At 34.7% G+C, this 18,862-nt stretch overlaps 2 protein-coding genes across 4 annotated transcripts; one reads left to right on the top strand and one right to left on the bottom strand.

Annotated features, from left to right (window-relative positions):
* Positions 1-7,584: 7,584 nt before the first annotated feature.
* Positions 7,585-8,023, top strand: LOC122026553 (protein LIM3-like). The gene is made up of 2 exons (XM_042585292.1): positions 7,585-7,906; positions 7,998-8,023. Exons 1-2 carry the CDS (start codon positions 7,585-7,587, stop codon positions 8,021-8,023), a joined length of 348 nt encoding a protein of 115 aa, XP_042441226.1.
* Positions 8,024-9,255: 1,232 nt separating this feature from the next.
* LOC122027729 lies at positions 9,256-12,079 on the bottom strand. 3 transcript variants are annotated; one of them, XM_042586738.1, is made up of 3 exons: positions 11,884-12,079; positions 11,677-11,790; positions 9,256-9,529 (listed from the first exon to the last, which is right to left on the bottom strand). In XM_042586738.1, exons 1-3 carry the CDS (start codon positions 11,981-11,983, stop codon positions 9,453-9,455), a joined length of 291 nt encoding a protein of 96 aa, XP_042442672.1. In that variant the 5' UTR covers positions 11,984-12,079; the 3' UTR covers positions 9,256-9,452. The 3 variants fall into 3 exon arrangements, with proteins under 3 accessions (XP_042442672.1, XP_042442670.1, XP_042442671.1); XM_042586736.1 differs by lacking the exon at positions 9,256-9,529 and adding an exon at positions 9,607-10,394; XM_042586737.1 differs by lacking the exon at positions 9,256-9,529 and adding an exon at positions 9,608-10,358.
* Positions 12,080-18,862: the final 6,783 nt, after the last annotated feature.

Raw genomic sequence — 18,862 nt, 5'->3', positions numbered from 1 at the left:
CAATTACCAACTGTAGACTTTAGGTCCCTTGACCCACTAGAACTTCCAACCAGATTTCAACCAATCTAGACTTCCGCCTGCCAGATTCAACCAATTTGGATTTCGTGCCAGCTATCAAGCTAGCTGGACTTCCTCCTGCCAGATCTCAATCAATATGGACTTCATGTCAGCTATCAACTTAGCTGGACTTCCGCCTCATGTTTTGGTCTTCTAGACCCATCATGTCCTACACACTTGATATAGAGTTTAAACAAACAACACATCTAACTTTAATATATTTATCATACATCAAAACTTGATTATCAATGTAACCTATACCAACAATTACAATTGTATTTGCAGGCATGTGTAGGATCGAGACGTGCTAGAGGGGGTGAATAGCACTCATGGTTTTTTTTTTCATTTTTTTGTTTAAAATCAATCGAAGCATAACATAGTAGAAAGTAAAGAAAACAGAACAAGGACACCAAGGATTTTACTTGGTTCGGAGCATGTGACGACTCCTACTCCAAGGCACGTACGTGAGAGTGCTTTCGATGTCACTAATAATTTGAATAATGGTTACAAACTTGAAGTACAATAGTAATAAAATCAAGTTACTGACAACAATAGAATTAGCAGTAGTTCATCAATTGTCAGAATAGTGTTTAGGCATTGTCGAATCATTCTAGAACAACGTGCAAGAGCTAAAATAGTTCTGAATGATGTCTGAATGTTTATCTAAGTGCTTGGTCTTGGTCTTCTTTTATAGCCGAGTTGAGTCTGATCTAGATCCACTAATCTCAAGATCAGGTTTGACTTGACACTGATTGGTCAACCGATCCTCCCTAATCGATCGATCGAACCTTCTGCATCTGCCCAGCTTCCCGTCGAAATGTTGTCGCTTTGGATAAAGCCTTCGTTCGATCGACTGATCTCGCCATTCGATCGACCGATCCCACTATCCTCGCTGGCTTATCTGGTACGATCAACTCGATCCAATCAAGTAGTTGTTTATCTGATCTTTTTGCTTGAGGGTTCGGTCAACCGATCAGCACGTTCGGTTGACCGAACAAGCCAAAATTCTAACCTATGAAGTGTTAGTATTCCTACAAAATAGAATTAGAATAAAAGGCAAATAACATGTAAAGATAATTTTTAACGTCTATTGTGTAGGATCGAAAAGAATTTAGATATCTCCACAATGACATGATATTGTCCACTTTGGGCCTAAGCCCTCATGATTTTGCTCTTGGGCTCTACCCAAAAGGCCTCATGCCAATAGAGATATCTTTCTCTTATAAACCCATGATATTTTCCATGTGTTTTCAATATGGGACTATGTTTGCAACCTTGCAACCCCAACAATCCCCCCCTCAAACAAAGGACCATGGGCTTCCCATGTCCGATCCTCGACCCACCAGGTCTTCCTGCCCCTTGGTCTACCCGACCTACTAGGACTTCCTTGCCTAGCCGCAACTAGGACTTCTTGCCTGGTGTCTGGTCCTCTTGATCCGAACATAGGAGCCCCCACTTTCTTTGTTCGAGGTCAATATTGTACTCACATGGTTCAATCAGACCATAGCTCTTGTGCACAGTCGGTGGTTAAACCTTCTGGCAGTCCGGGCTCTGATACCAATTGTAGGATCGAAAAGAATTTAGATATCTCCACAATGACATGATATTGTCCACTTTGGGCCTAAGCCCTCATGGTTTTGCTCTTGGGCTCTACCCAAAAGGTCTCATGCCAATAGAGATATCTTTCTCTTATAAACCCATGATCTTTTCCATGTGTTTTCAATATGGGACTATGTTTGCAACCTTGCAACCCCAACATATTGTTCCCTCTTCAGGGAATATGTCCTCACCTACTCCTCTAAAGAGAGTTTACCTTTTTCCAAACCGATCCTCCAAATCGTCTGGACTATTGCTCAGCATCCGAGACTTCATGACTTTTCCGCTGGACGTCTGATCCCCGACCTGTCCAGTCTTTCATCTGGTGTCCGTGACCCCCAAGATTTTCACCTAAAGTACTCATCTCTAGGATTTTGCTTGACGTCCTCGACCTACTAAGATTTTGCCCAGTCCCTCGGACCAGGATTTCGTTGCCTAACCATAACTAGGACTTTCCATAACGTAGGGTGACCACCTCCTAGAACCTAGGGTTACCTCCTCCTAGGGTTTTCCATCTGTCTAAAATCTACTAGGACTTTTGCCTAAGAATACTTAGGACTTTCTTACAAGTTTAGTCACACTTGTTAGATCACAAGACATCTTAACTTTTGAATTCTTTGTCATTATCAAAACTCATGTTCGATCTTCTAGTGCTCCCTGCACCAACAACATGAATATATTAAAGAGACTAAGTCAAGCACATAAGACTTTATTTGGAGTGAATCAGATATGTCTAGGTCCATCAGCCACTGTTGGGATGAAATCAGCTGATGGATCTAGGGCATTCTGAAAATTAAAAATTTAACTTTGTCTGACATAGGAGAGTCTCATGGACTCATTTGAGGTGTCGGATAGTGAGTATCATCGTCTTACCATTTACAATGAGCTTCGACATCATTTCTCAAGGTGGGAATAAGTTTAAAAAAATTGGGTTCAATCAATATATCATGATGGTGTTTCACAGCATGTGTGTAATAAGGAGTCTGAGCCAAGCATATAAGACTTTGTTTGAAATTATTTATATTTCTCTAAGTCCATCAGCTACTTTTGAGTCAAAATTAACTGATGGACTTAGGACATTCTAAATATCAGAAATTTAATGTCAGTAATTTCATTTTTTCTAATATATCAGAGTCTCGTGAACTCGTTTGTATTTGGTAGTGAGTGTCATCGTCTTATTATTTACAATGAGCTTTCGACATCATTTCTCAAGACATGAATGAGTATAAATAAAATAGGGTTCAATATAGTATTTTCAAAAAGATTTTACAAATATGGATAAGAACAAATTTAAAAGGGAGGGAGTTTCTATTGGATAATCTTGCCGGGCATAGAAGAGAAGTATTTGACAAGCATTATTTATCTAGAAGTTGTAGTCCAATTTAATAAAGGTTAAGCAAGCATACGCCTTTTTTTTTTCTTTTTAAACCTTGTTTTAGTTTTCGAAAAAAATAAATGTTGTAAATTGAAATAAATTAAAAAAATATATTTAATTTTATTTAATTCTTAATTATTTTATAAAAAACGGAAAGTAAAAAAAATTCCAAAACTGGTCGTAAAATAAACAAATATATTTAGCGAGTATTATGAAAATAAATAAGTAAACTGTGTGATATAGTTGCATTTTTAAATTTTTTGTTTTAAAAAATATTCATTAAGTTTTAATGTACTGATTTTGATAAAAGATAAATTATATATGATAAATAAAAAAGATAGAATCATTCATTCCTGATGAAATATTGAAGTATATATATATATATATATAGACTAAGTGTAGGATGGGTGCTCATTGAGAAAAAGGAGTGAATCTCGATATTTTAATTTTATTATTCTTTCGTTTGTTCTATTAAAATCGTTAGTAACGACGAAATATAAAATAAAACAGAGAAATACTCGAAATTTTACTTGATTCTTAACCCTAAGGTTAGTATATCAAAGGTCTATGCACTCAACGTGAGTCGACTAATAATCTTCTTTCTGAAAGTTTTCTAAAGATAGAGAAAATCATCTTATAGTTTAATTACAAGCACAAAATAGAATATAAAATTAAACACAACTTGTACAATAAAAGTAAACCAAAAAGTAACAATTGGCTTAGAAGCCCTGATCATAGCATATCCTCCTAGAACTTCCTTGGTTATAGAACTTCGTGTCGCAGTTTACTTTTGAGCACAGAAAGTCACTAACTTTAGCGACAGAAATTTTAGTTTTGTAGTGATAGAAATTTTAGTTTCGTTGCTAACTCTAGTGATGAACTTAAATTGCCATTACTAAATTTAATTAGAGACAGAAATAAAAATCCGTGGTTAATTAATGATGAAAATAAAATTTCATTGCTAAATGTGGTTGGCGACCAAAACAATGTGACAGAAAATTTAGGTCGCAAAGTGGTCGGTAAGTCCAGTCGCAAAGTGGTCATTAAGTTCGATTAGCGACCGAAATTTAGATAGCTAATTATGAATTTTCTTGGAGTCACATGTGCTCTCCAAAGGCAGAAGGAGAGATGAATTTCAAAGATATCAGAAGTCATTCTCGCAAAAACTTTATAGAATACATATGCTAAGGACTTTTTATGGACACATGATATCTATCTCAGAAGACAATTGGTGTGGGGATGACAATATTAAAAGGGAGCTTCTTCGTTGATTAAGTAGATAGTTGTGATTTACGACTTAGGACAGGATAGTTGGCATGACAGGGCTCAATATATATCAATAGCTGAACTCCTCACAAGCTAGAGCAAATAGTATTCTTCGACATTGCAAAGGCATCTGATTGCTAGAGAACAAAGGATAGGAGTGTGTCCTATTGGAAGGTGATTTGAAGATCTTGGCCGGATACTACCGACACGTTCATTCATATTGTGGCTAGGAGCAAGTTGCAAACTTCTCACTCGGGATCGCAGCACTTTCCAAGAGACAAGTCTCCTCTGTCAACTTTCCAAGTGGATAGTTTTTTTTAACTGTTAATTTTTTTTAATAATTAATTCTTTCTTCCCTTAATTTTTTTTATATTTTTATTCCTTTATCCCAAATATATTCCTTTTTAATTTTTTTTCCCCTATTCCTTCCCTCTTTAAAAATAGCACTTCTTAAATTGATTAAAATTAATTTAATTTAATTTAAACCTAATTAATTCTGATGATTAAATCTAAATTTTAATTAATCCCAAATTAATTTTTATTATCTTAATTTTTTAATGGCCAAAGTTCATCTTCCCTTTGTTTCCTTTTGCATCGTAAAAGGAGGTCTCTCTCTTTCTCTCTGATGATTTGGAAAAATTTTCGTTATTCGCCTTCAAAGTTTAATTATATTTCTGTCGTAGGCTTGAGCCAGTGCTACCTGTCGAACTATGTTAAAATAAAATTATTTTCGAAAGGATTAATTTTAAAAATATGAATGAGAAAAAAAAAAGAAGAGCGGGAGCTTCGGTCCTCATGGCGGTTTGAATCTTACATCATCATTTGTATCGTGTAGATAATAGACTCAATTGTCTAAATTATGAACAACTGTGACAAGCATTATTTAATAAAGGTTAAGCATGATGCGCCTTTTGTTTTCTTTTTAAACCTTGTTTTAGTTTTTGAAAAAAATAAAATACTTTTATATAATAAATTTTTAATTTTTATTCAATTCTTAATAATTTTATTTTATAAAAAAAATAAAGTTAAAAAAGTCCAAAAGTAGCTTGTTATAAAATAAACAAATATAGTGTGTCGTATATATAGTTGCAGTTTTTATTTTTTATCTAAAAGATATTCAGTTTTTAGGTGTTTGTTGCTTTAATAAAAAATTTATTTGGTACATTTTAATTGAATTTAAACTGGCTCAAATAAACATCGTTAAACCTTAAACGGTAAAATATATATTTCTTAATGTGATTGCATATTTATTTATTTGTTTAAAAATGACTTCATCCCATCATTAAATAAAAAATATTCTTGTCATTCAAAATGGAAAAATGGATTTTTCTATTAAATAGAAAGCTAGAAACACATTCAATTTGATTCCATTTAATCAAAATAAAAAACTACTTTGATTTCAATTTGATTAATTATAATATTAATAATATTTATTTATCGTTTGTAACACGATATGTTTTTTTTCTGATAATTATATTGAATGATTGAAAGTTTTGAAAAATTGTCTACGAATATCAAGCCGAAAGAATTAATTTGATCTCTATAGTTTTCCCGTCAATTTAAAGTAATATTAAAATTGATAATTCTCTTGTTTAGAAGGAGAGTGTAATTTTGACATAAGTTAAATTTGATTTAATTTATTATCTTTTTGTTAGGATCGAGTCCTTTTAGTTATTGGCTTATTTCTTTGATATTATATATATATATATATATATATATATATATATATATATATATATATATATATATATATATATATATATATATATATATATATTTTACCTATTTCATTTGAGTTGGCTTATTAAAAAGGTTTCAATTTTCTGGACGCGTGAAACCGTAAATTGCGTAATTCTTCTGATATTCTATAGGTAGAGCACAATCAGAACTATGGCCATAAATGAATCAAGTATTTATGAATAAGTTTGATGCTCGATTTGATAAGAACGTGTTTATGCTCGTTCAATGTACATAAAATTAATTAAATAAACAAATTTGAACAGCTCGTTAAACTAAATAAATAAGCTTTGAACACATATCTGTTCAGCTCGTTAACGTTCGTGAACAACGTTTGTAAACAATGTTCATAAATCATATTCATTAATAAAATTCTTTTTAATATGCTAAATAAATAATAAAATAAAAAAAATAAACAAATAAGTTTAAATTATCAAGTTCAATAACTAATCAAACAATCAAACAAGCTTGAATTGATCAGAGCTCGATAACATCTAAACAAGTCAAGTTTGAACTAAGCTCAAGCCAAGTTTGAACCAAGCTTGAATTGAGAGCTCAATAACATCTAAACAAGTCAAGCTTCAAATAAGTTCAAACTCATAAAAAAATAAATCAAGTTAAGATTAAATAATCATTTCAAAATTTTGATTCATTTAAGCTCATATCGACTCTACCCAATTATCTTATCAAATAATCTTGAATAACCCAAAACTCGATTTAACTCAGCCCATTTACTGCCCTAATTATGACCGTCCATTTGAGTTAGTCCATCGAGAATCCCACCAAATAATTCAAAAGCGGTTGAATTTAAATTTTATAAATTAATTTAAAAAGTGGACTTAAATAGATTGCGAGTTGGCGGTCCTGATGGATCGGCCCGTAATAGATTTGTATGGACCTACGGAAAAAATTTAAATTGAGGTGGAAAATTCAAAGGTGCAATTTAAATTTAAAAGCTTCAATTTTTTTATATTTCTTTTTATTTTTTGATCGACTTGTGGACTATCATTTAATGATAGGTCAAATTGATCAGCCAGGTGATGAATTTTTGACAAGTCCAACCGTCTCGTCATGACCTGGCTAACAAAATGATGAATTTTCCACCCAGCCACGGTTGGTCTGACAGCTTGAAGCCCAATGGCCCAACTTAATTCCCAACGGGCACATATATATTTAAGAAAAAAAAATTCAAAGAAAAGTCACATAAAATAATGAGACCTACAAAAATAAAAAGTGAAAAGGTTGACTTGAACTTCTCCTAAAATTTTTTTCATTGCTCGGCTATAAATATGGGAAATATTAAAATGGAAACAAATATTTATAAAATGGAAGAAAAATTGATGCTGTCCTTTAATCCTTATGGTTATTATGGTAATCCATCAAATGGAAACTGCAGTTATGCATGGAATCCAAATCTCACGTACTTAATGCGAATATTCTCGGCGAATTCTTCTTCTTCTGCCACAGCATGCATATAAATATAGTGCACAAAACTCCCGAGAGTTTCATCACTCGAGACAATTGGAGACGATACAAGTTTTCAAATTTTCATCATGGCGCACCACAGGGCTCCCTTCTTCGTCTGTGCGATAGCCATCGTCGCCGCTTTACTACTCTCGGCCGCCTCGCCTGCGAGCGCCCAGTTCTGCGGAGCAGACCTTGGCGACCTCCTCGCAGACTGCATGAAGTACGTTAGGATCCCGGGCCCCAAGGTGAACCCCTCCGCAGCGTGCTGCGCCGAAATCAAGAAGGTCGACTTGCCGTGCCTGTGCGATAATCTCCCGCCGGGTATCGAAAAGAGGATCAGCTTGGAGAAGGCGGTCTTCGTCGCCAGGAAGTGCGGGAAGACGGTGCGCAAAGGAACCAAGTGCGGAGGTAGGAAATCATGCAACTCAATGATGATCGATATCTTTCTCGGTTTAATTTTAATTAATCGACGTTTGAGTTTTGAATTTTCTGTCCGCAGACTTCACGGTTCCTTCATTGATGTGATGACCTGAGATGGAAGCGGGGTGGAGACTGGTTGGATCGAGAGGAGAAGCTGAAGGCCCTTCAGTCTCATTATTATTGTAGTTGAAGAATAATGATAACGTTGCGATGACATTGAATAAGTTACAATGAAATAAATTTTTCGAGTATGAAATTTTCTAATTAGAATCGGTTCATTTCAACAGCTTCAGTTCAAATAGATCAGATTAAAAATATGAAATAAGTATTTAAATAATAATTTGAAAATTGGGCAATTGATTTGCTTGATTAATTAATTAGACTGATACTGATTATTGCGATTTGAGAATATCGAAGTTGCATCCTTTTGCTCCAATGAAAGTGAAAATATTAGAATCGATTCCATCTCTAACCAGTGAAAAGGTTGTGTTATATATGAAATTTAAAAGGAGTGAACCTTGTATGTAAATTAATTTTATTTTAAAATATTTAAATAAAAGTCTTTATTCTCCTCAATCCCTCGCACATCACAAACTTGAGATTCTTCTTGAGATTCTCCAAGTGATCGATCAACGCTATAGTAAATCTCTAACTTGAGATTCTTCTTTACTTAATCGACCAAGTCTTCTCTGAGCAAGTATTTGCTCTTCCCTCGCACGCTTAGCAGCAACAGCTTCATCATCTAGCACTTCGATCGGAGACATTATATACATCCATTTCAAAGCTCAAGTTTATCCTTTGTACGTAGTCTTCAAGTGTTTCATCCCTTTACAAGATCTTATGTTTTTCTTAGTTATGATATAGCTTGTACCATAGGAAATGCTTGTTTGCTGTTTAACTTTTGCTTTTTCTCGCAATGAAGAATGCAATTAATTATTTTCACTTCCTCTATTGTTGCATTCATTGAGATCGGAAATCAGACATAAGAAAAACTATGCGACAATCCTGGCAACATTACTGCTTGGAGTTCAGAGAGTCGGAATGAAGGTATTAATCTTGATATTGTAGATATGAAGTTTAATGGGCAGTAGTCAAATTATGCACACTTTTCTGCTCCAATGCTAATCAGTGAGAGAAACCAATCTATAATGGACGTTAAGGGAACAAGAAGCAGGGAGAGGAAAGGGCGAAGGCATACATGAGAAGAAGGGAACAATGAGCAGTATTAGGACAAAAGTAACATAACAAAATCATGAGGAAGACGATCCCTAATTCAATGCCTCGTCATCACATAGCCATATCAACATCAAAGAGATAACAACAACCTTCTTTTATTACCTGAATGAATCAGAGTCTTATCATTCAATAAGTCATCATCCAAACAAACACAACATCCATGTAATTACAAGCAGCCCTTATATCTGGTATTAATAAAAACTTAAAAAGCCACAATTTCTAGTTAGCCAAATTATAGTCCGAAAGTGGAGGTAGAGAACATATTATGTCTTTAACGACATTAGAAGGAAAGCAACCCTCAAGTTATAGACGAGGTTAGTTTGACAAAATTCCTGTGTATAGGAGTACTCTGTTTTATTCTGACAGATCCACATCCTGTTCGAACAAACACAGGTTGTTATTGTTGTTAGGATCCACAACAGTTTAACTGCTTAACTGATTCCTCATAAATTTCATCAACAAAAATGACCAAAAATCATCCTACTACATTTCTATCAATGAGATTGTTAGTAAAATTAGAGAAAATTGCCACTTCCATGGAGCACTAGATGAAGAATGAAGTTATTAGCTGGCAAATAGGCTAATATTTTTTTTGCAATAATTGTGGTCCAAAAATCCAAAATAAATCTGTAGGCACCTATCATATTGGTAGGAACTGCAAAAACTTTGAGCACAGAATCCCATGAATGGACATAACACTCCAGAAAAGATCATCTCGTCTTCATTGAACGCAATGAGTTTCTTCACCATCTTGTGTCTTCTACTTCAATGAGTTAAAGAAGGAAAGATAAATTATGTTATCATTGACCTGCAAGCTCATTCTAGGGAAAAGAAAGCCTCCGTATCTTTGTTGTTAAAGGGTAAACATTTGGAGAAAACAAAGTCAGATCCCTCCTTGATCTATTTCTGTTTACAATTATACAACAATTTTTTGATATGCTGATATTTTCTCTGCTAACTCCTCTCCTCACTCCTTATAATAAGGTCCTCTAATAGATTTACTCCTCCTCGGCACTAACATAGATCACATCACATATTCCGACACTACCTAGCTATATAATACCAAAATAAGATGCTTGAATCATCAACTTGACACTATTGCTTCCATGTGTCATGTGTAAATTGTAGACCATGATAGCCTTTTCCTTGTTGATTGTTGTCACCACTGGAATTGTGGTTTCTGGATTTGATGTCTCTGACACAGCTGCACCAGCATCCTTATCATGCGTATTCTTTCTTTCTTCATAAAGATATATTCGTAAAAGGGCTTAGAATATAAAATCTGTCTAAGCCTAACATTCTTTAGCCCACTTCTCATGGGAGAGAAAGTCCCCTACAAGCCGCAGCTGAGGTTCAAACCCTTGATTATCCATTGGAGGACCTAACCATTGCTATATTACCTGGGGCTAAATTTATTCATATTTGAATCATGTAACAGGCATCCAATTTAAGTACCTATTTCATAATAGTTCAGTATGCATAAATTATGAATTCCTTTTGTAACAAATGTATTTGTGGATTGGTCTTAGAAATGTAGGTTTATAAGAAATACCATCACAAAACTAAATTATATATAAGTGCCTGTATTATGAATAAACCTATGTCACTTTAATTTCTCCAATGGAGATAATGAGAACCATAAGATGTGTTATCCTTAAATACAAAGAAAAGAATAGGAAAATGTCAACTTTTGACTAAAACTTTCTTCGTTGAGTAGGGAAGGTAAACTGAAGATCTTGATAAGGCTTCCTTTCGAACTAGGGATAATCATGACTAAATCATTCCGATAGGAGCAAGGCAATGAAGTTCCTTTTAGTAAATTAATTGTTGATAAGTAAGAGTCATCAATCCCTATCTGTGCCTATCAATTTTTTTTATTCCAATCTTAGGAATCTGTATATTTTTTGAAACACAACATCCCAGATGAAAATGGCATATCCCTCAGCATTTATGGCATATATTGCAACTTTTTTCTATTACTAAGATTTTAATCTTTCTTGATAAACCATATTGTGACTAAGGAGCCATTATGTTACCTACTCCACAATTAAAGGTTTATTTTTCCGTATCTTGTACAAGTAGTGGAGTGGTAAACGTTTTATATGAAGTCTTGCTATTGAATATCCAATAAGATATTGAAAATTGTGGTATGCTTAGAGATTCACTGTACAGATAGGCTTCCAGATACAAATAACCTTTTTGCTCTACTTCTTATAGATTTACTTTTAACTAAAACACAAAAGATCGTCTAAGATGCAAAGTAGAATTCAGGAAAATTTATGGGGAAAAGCAATTGGAAGAACAACTCTTTATTAAGGCGCAGATTTTATTGAATTTTAAGACCTAATATTTCCTTAGAGGCAATTGATGGATAATTATCTAAGAACTATGCGAGACAAAAAAAATTCGATAACATTTTTCTGGCACAGTTAGCGATTGACTAGGAACTAAACCCGTATCTGTTATTTCATCTTCCCACTAAAATTGCTAAATAAAACAACACATTAGGGTGAAAGAATTACTATAGTAGCATCCGGTGACGATGGCAAAGTTAGCCGCAAAGGAAGCTGCGGTGGTACCGACGCCAAGAGCTTTCCGATGCTTCGAGATCAAACCAACTCCTCCGCCAACGACCCCTGAAATCAATTGAATCGGCTCGCATTGAATCATGGTTAAGGAGGAGAATAATTGACTAGTTGATTCGAAAGTAAAAAATAAAAAAAGGGTACCCGCGAGTACGGTGGGAACAATGATGCGCTTCTTCCAACCTTCCGAGGATTTGTTGCTGGAGGCACCCGCGGCCGTCCCACCCGACGAGAGCTTCGACATCGCCAACTCAGTGACAAATTGAGAAAGATGCGTCGCATGTAGACTGTAGCCCGTCGCCGTTTGATGAAGCGTCGTGACGAACGGTCAGGTAAGGGTGTAATCGAGCTTAACAATTGAGTTTGATTCATTTATAATCGAGTTGAGCTCGAATTTTATTTAACGAATATATTTATAGTTTATCAATTTATTTAAACTTTTATCGAGTCTAAACAAATTTAATAAATATAAATTATAAATTTAAATATTTATTAAAAATTAAATTATATATTTAAATAAAATTATAATATACTTATTAAAATTTATAATTTTATTCTAATAAATAAATTTAATATATTTGTCTATATCTTTTTTATAAGTAGAGTATAAAATTTATAAATTTAATATCAAAACTATTATTTTTTCATATAAAAGTTGATTCATGAGCTTACTAACGAACATATTTACGATCTAACGAGTTGAATATTGTGAACCTTGAATTTGGTTTGTTTATCTTAACAAATCTCATTAAAAGAGCTCAAATGAGCTTTTATCGAATTGAGTTTCGAATAACTCACGAGCGGCTTGGTTCATTTACACCCCTACGATTATGGTAGGGATGACAATGGTCAGATTTGAGTTTGATTTCATATCCTTTATATCCATCCCTATTTATGATATTCGATCATCTCGGTACTCATCTTTATACCCTTTAGGTATTTAACTTTCATTCTCATTCTCAATTCTCATATCCGTCTGATGATCAGATATCCATATCATATCCATTATCCTATTACTATCTACAATTCTCGTTTAAAAAAAATGAAATCCACTCGAAAGATGATGACCTTACTAAATAAGTCTAAATCAATCTGTCAACCATCAAATAAAATAGGTACTTCTTCAGGATCAATCAAAGAATCATCAGCTTTTGGATTGACCTTTGCACAAATAAAGAGTTAGGAAATAGAGTTAGCAACTTCACAAGAAAATTTCAAAAGAAATCCCGTCATCATGCGTCTATGGCCTGTGTACTTGTACGTACCTCCTTCTATATCCATGGGACTGGTACTAGGGGGTCGCTAAGATAGTGGATCTACCTTTTTTTCAAAGGAAACTTCTGTATATCTAAATAAATATAACCTACTTTTCATGCCATATGTTTTAACAAAAAACAAGTTACTCAGAAAAAAATAGTGAAGAAAAAAGAAACATGCCTTACTAAGATTTTTTTTTTCCCAAAATGATACAATTTTTTATACTTTGCTGGGAAGATATGACCTCGCCATCAGTGCAACTTTTGGAATGTGATATTACGATTACTATAAAATATGGATCTTTAATAAAAGAAGGTAAACTTTCACAGGACAACAAAAATATGAGATAGAAAGTACATTGGCTCATAACCAACATAACACGAAATTACCTGTCTACCAATGATTGAAAGCAATCTTCCAATTTACTTAGCATGAATAGGCAAAGAAAATGCAATGTTATTCTTTCCTTGTTCTTTTGCAAGAGATGCTGGTTTTAGAATCCCTTCAGCATCACCAAGGGATGCGTAAAGAAGTAACAATCCACTCAAATCCATAGCTTGTGATAGACATTCCTCACCATCTCTAACTGCATAACAAGAAATGTAATATGAGGCGATGACTATACTATATCAATTGTCAAAAAGTACTAAGACAAATGGCATAGGACTTCTCTAGGCTAGCAAGCTAATTTCAAGATTGATACATTAAATTTAGAACAAGACAAATGATTATATCGATCAGATATCAAAGTTAAACAATTAAGTGCATTACGATAGAAGTCCCTAAAACATGGAGAGAAGCTAGATATTCACAAGTCCCTAAAACATTGGGGGGGGGGGGCACATCACCTCCTCAAGCAAAAAGATATTCAAGTGATGACATTATTAGAGAGAAGATATTCAAGTGATGACATTATTAGAGTGATGGCAATTCTCTTAACCCTATTATGCATAGGCGGTTTTCAAGTATGGGGCATGTTCATAATTTTGATATGTCTAATCATGGTCATATACTACTTCTTTGGGACTTAGACAAAGTTGATATGGATGTGTTTTCGATAACTGAACAATTCATTCATTGCAGGGTTCGGTTCATTGTTGCTCGGAGGTCGTTATGGGAGGCTCTTATGGATCTTGAGCCGTCTATGTCGGAACCGTGGATGATTCTTAAGGATTTTAACTCTATTATATCGACATTGGATAGACAAGGGGACTCTTTGGTCACCAATTATAAAATGTGGGATTTCTAAAAAAATTTTCTCAAATATACAGTTTGGTGGATCTTCGCTCCATTGGATGTCAACTCACTTGGACCAATGGTATGATTTCTTGTAAATTGGATAGAGCTTTAGTGATTTTTTTTTTTATTAATGGCAAATTTCGATGCTTATGCAGAGTTTATGATGCTCGGGTGCCTCTCAGACCACTCTTGCACTATAGTGCACACTCTAGTGAAAGATCGACTTCCAAAGTGACCTTTCAAGTTTCTTATTATATGGTCACTCCATGAAAGTTTCACTAAGCTTGTGTTGAACTCATGGTCGACCCTCGGTTATTGGGAATGCTCGATTTATTTTTAAAGCAAATTTGACTGGTTTAAAAAGAAGATTGAGGGCGTTGAATAAAAACCATTTTGGGTACAGTTTGGAGAAGGCAAAAAGAGCAAATATAGATTTAGAGGAGATACAGAAAGGGGTTCTAGCAGGAGGAACTATTCCCATTAACTATGATCATATAAGGAGAAAGGTTGCTCTACTTGCAGAGGGGAAGAAATAATTTTATCAGTAGCATGCGAAGAATGTTTTACTTAAGAAACTCCGATAAGTGTACTAAATTCTTCCATGATATAGTGAAGCGGAATAACAAGAGAAATATTATCATCACACTCACAAAGCAAAATGGGGAGCAAACATCAAACTTAGGTGAAGTGGTAGATGAATTTGTGGGTTTCTTTCATGATCTACTTGGGCAAAAGGTGACATGTGACCCTATGGACAGCAGTAGTCTTCCTAGAAGGAAACTCACTCATGGGCAATCTGAGGACTTAATCAGGTCGGTGGAGGTGGAGGAAATTAAAGCAGCCTTATACAACGTTAGGAGTGACAAGGCACCGGGTCTGGATGGATATGGAGCGAAGTTTTTCACTTCGTATTAGGATATTGTTGGGCCAAAGTTTATCGCAGTCATTCAAGAATTTTTTTTCAAAGTGGCAAATCACTCAAATAATAGAATCATTCATTAATATCTTTGGTGCCAAAGGCAGACCATGCCCCAAGAGTTTTTTATTACTGGCCCATCTCATGTTGCAATGTGTTCTACAAAGTCATTGCAAAGGTATTGGTCGACTGGTTAGTGGGGTTTTGGGGGACTTGTTGGATCTCGCACAAGAGGCTTTTGTGAAAGGGTGATCTATTGATGACAACATTAATCTCACTCAGGAGTTGCTACGGAAATATTGCCGCAAAAGAATTTCCCCGAGATGTATGATTAAGGTTGATTTGTAGAAGACATTTGATATAGTAGATTGGGATTTTCTCATCGTGATCCTTATTGGTTTTGGTTTTCTCTAACGATATTGTGGATGAATTACGGCGTGTGTAACTATGGTCTCCTATTCTATTTCTCTAAATGATGGCATCTATGAATTCTTTAGTGGGTATCGCAGTCTAAGGCTAGGTGACCCCCTATCTCCCCTACTTTTTGGTTTGTGCATAGAAGTGTATTATTATGCAAATTGTAGGTTGCCTCCTTGATGTCCTCTTTTCACTTCCATCCTATGTGTAAAGAGGTCGGCATCACCCATCTTGCATATGCCGATGATTTGATGTTGTTTGCACAAGTGGATGAGTCCTCAATAAAAGTATTGACGAATTATTTGGAGGTTTTTGACAATGAAACAGGGCTTCGGGCTAATTCATTGAAGTCTCATATGTATATGGTGGGGATTGATGGTAGAATGAAGGACCAATACTTGGGGATTCCACTAGCAGCGGAGAAGTTCCAGATTGTAAACTATGGGTCATTACTTGATACTATTACAAGGAAGATTAATTCTTGGCCAAAGAATACTTTATCATTTGCGAGGCGCTTGGAGTTGGTGAAGACAGTGCTTCAAGGAGTGGAGTATTATTGGCTTTCTATTTTCCCTATTCCTGACGGTGTCATTGAAAAGATCAAAGCAATATGTCGTACGTTTGTGTGGTATTCAAGGCATCCTCCTATTTCTTGGGCCACTATTTGTCTTTCTTGACATGATCATGGTTATGGATTTCGTGGCCGTCATGCATGGAATGAAGCTCTTCTTAGCAAGACACTATGGGTGATTCAAACCAATGCAGATTTACTATGGGTAAGATGGGTGCACCAACATTACCTCAAGGGGTTTGATTTTGGGCAATGGGAAGTTAAAGCTTCAGACTCTCCTCTTATTAAATGGCTTATGGTCATTCGGAACAAAATCCAAGGGGCTGCAAATGGAAGTGGGGGCGGATATGTTGTTGGGTGAGTGGTTTGCAGCGGGGAAAAATGAGACTATAAATTCCTATGGTTTCTTCATGCCGAGAGGTCCTGAGGTGGCGTGGGCATCATTGATTTAGAGGCCGGAGATTATGCCGAAACATCGGGTAATTCTATGGTTACTTGCTCATAGGAGGCTACAAACAACTGATAGAATGTCATATGTGGAGAACAAGACTTGTATACTTTGTCAATGTCAAGATGAATCGAATAGTTACTTGTTCTTTGAGTGCCCTATCACATGTGCTCTTTGGAACAATGTGAAGAGTTGGTTGGAGATAAGTTATGAAGTTAACTCAGTGACGGAGCTATTTCATATTCTTGGCCAACACTATAATGGTGTAAGCTGGCGAATGAATGCCCAATATCTTGAAGTTTCTAGTATGATATATATTCTATGGTAAGTCTGCAACATGTGTCGCTATAAGAGAATGATTTCTAATGTCGATAGAATATTGTACAAGATCCAAATCCATGTTTATAATTTTATGGACTTATACAGGAATTAAAGAGGTTAACTTCACCTTGAGGTGGCCTTCTAGTAGCTAGAGCATATTACGGATTGTGCAGATAGCGCGGCGAATGCACGTTGGCTGTCTTCATCGTCATTGTTGTGTAGTTTGACTTTGGTGGCAAGCATATTTGAATTGGGTGGCAGATTGACTTTGCTGGCAATGTTGGTGGCAAAATGTGGAAACGTAATGGCACCATTTGATTGGTCTTATGGAGTTGTATTGCATGTCCTTGCATTCGTTGTCTTATAGTTTTGTACATAAGTCAAGAGATGTCATGGACTCTCTTGTTGACTAGCACCTCATGCATTGGGTGTGAGCTTATGTGTCTAATTCATGATGTATGCTTCTAATTGTATTTTTTGATTGTATGTTTGAGATGGTAAAAGATTGAACATTTATAATATATTTATCTATTTCTGTGAAGGGGAAGGCGGCGAAGAGGATCGAGGAGTTAAGGTTCGGATGAATAGGAAAAGAAAAGGAATTATTTAAGAAAATCAAATATTTTTTAATTTAGGATAGTTAAATCTACTTTCTATTAAATTTATCCCCTTAAATATATCATATTTATTTAGTTTAAATTCTAAAAATTTTCAGAAAATTTAGTAAGTTAATTAAAAATTATAATTTATTTGTCATATCTTACATTACTACTTTTGTCTTTTCATAGTCATACATATTCAGTATATCACTCTGGACCTCTCGGTCATAAAATCATACGTCCCCAACTGTGCTACGCCCTGAGGACAATAACGTGAACACAAACATTTTAAATATATCACTCTTAATGGTATTGTGACATGGAACATTGAACAAAGATTGAAGACTTGCTAAAAGCTTACAAAATTCATGATGCTCCACTATTGTTAATAGATATTGATGTAAAATTATCATTTCAGCAAGCATATACTTTGAGGTCTCTTGGTTAAATTGAAAGCTTTTAATAACAAAATCTCCCTTGTTTTTCTCTTTGATTAGTATTTTCTGCCTTATATCACTAACAGTTTGTTTTGGACAAATTTGAAATGCTCATGCAAATTGTTTTATCCATTCCATTAATTTTCTTTCTTCGAAAATGATTCCAAACATTAGATGTTAACTTTCTCGTTTCTATTGCACTAGGAGAAGCATCAGCAGTACCAGATGTCGTATTTGGTTAATCTTATGGAACCTCATTATTTACTTTAGAAATTTGTGGAACCTCATGATTTACATTAGATAATGACACTTCATTTTCTATTGTAGAATCTACTGGGTTCATTTTATATACCTAAAAATGATGTTATAACGTATGTTAAAAATAAAAAAGACAATATAAAGAAAACAATAATGACTTTCTCGTTCAAACCATAGATAAATGGAATAATCATTAACATTTCTCATCTTTAGCCTCTTATTTTCAAATAAAAACAAGAAGTCAAAATCATTAAAAAAAATACCTCGACAACCCTAAACCCTAAATAGTATTCGATGAACTGAGAGTCAGAGATGGTTGTTTTTTTCATCCAAAACAGAGGCGGAGCTGGAAGCAAGGATAAACTTTTGGGTCACTTGAACTGTTTAATCCTCGCCTTCGCAGCGTCTTCCTCATCTCGTTGACTCGCTCTCACCTCTTCGATCGACTTCGAGAGAAAAAGAGATGTGCGTTTCAAAATTCTAGCACAGATATAGGGTTTATAACTTATATATAATATAAATATATAGAAGTGTCAATGGTCAAGTACACTTCGAAATTTTAGCGGGGTTTATATATAATATAATACATATATCGGATATCGGATAGGGTATGGATAGAATTTTACAATATCCGCCTCCATACCTATATCTAAAAATACT

Source organism: Zingiber officinale, chromosome 10A (assembly GCF_018446385.1).
Source record: "Zingiber officinale cultivar Zhangliang chromosome 10A, Zo_v1.1, whole genome shotgun sequence".
Classification (NCBI taxonomy): Eukaryota; Viridiplantae; Streptophyta; class Magnoliopsida; order Zingiberales; family Zingiberaceae; genus Zingiber; species Zingiber officinale.
This window is presented reverse-complemented; position numbering and strand designations above follow the sequence as displayed.

Coding starts and splice junctions, on each gene's coding strand:
- LOC122026553 (XM_042585292.1), top strand. CDS start 7,585: ATGGCGCACCACAGGGCTCCCTTCTTCGTCTGTGCGATAGCCATCGTC. Junction 7,907..7,997: donor CAAAGGAACCAAGTGCGGAG/GTAGGAAATCAT, acceptor TTCTGTCCGCAG/ACTTCACGGTTCCTTCATTG.
- LOC122027729 (XM_042586736.1), bottom strand. CDS start 11,983: ATGTCGAAGCTCTCGTCGGGTGGGACGGCCGCGGGTGCCTCCAGCAAC. Junction 11,791..11,883: donor TGTTCCCACCGTACTCGCGG/GTACCCTTTTTT, acceptor AATTGATTTCAG/GGGTCGTTGGCGGAGGAGTT. Junction 10,395..11,676: donor CGTCACCGGATGCTACTATA/GTAATTCTTTCA, acceptor ATCTTTATGAAG/AAAGAAAGAATACGCATGAT.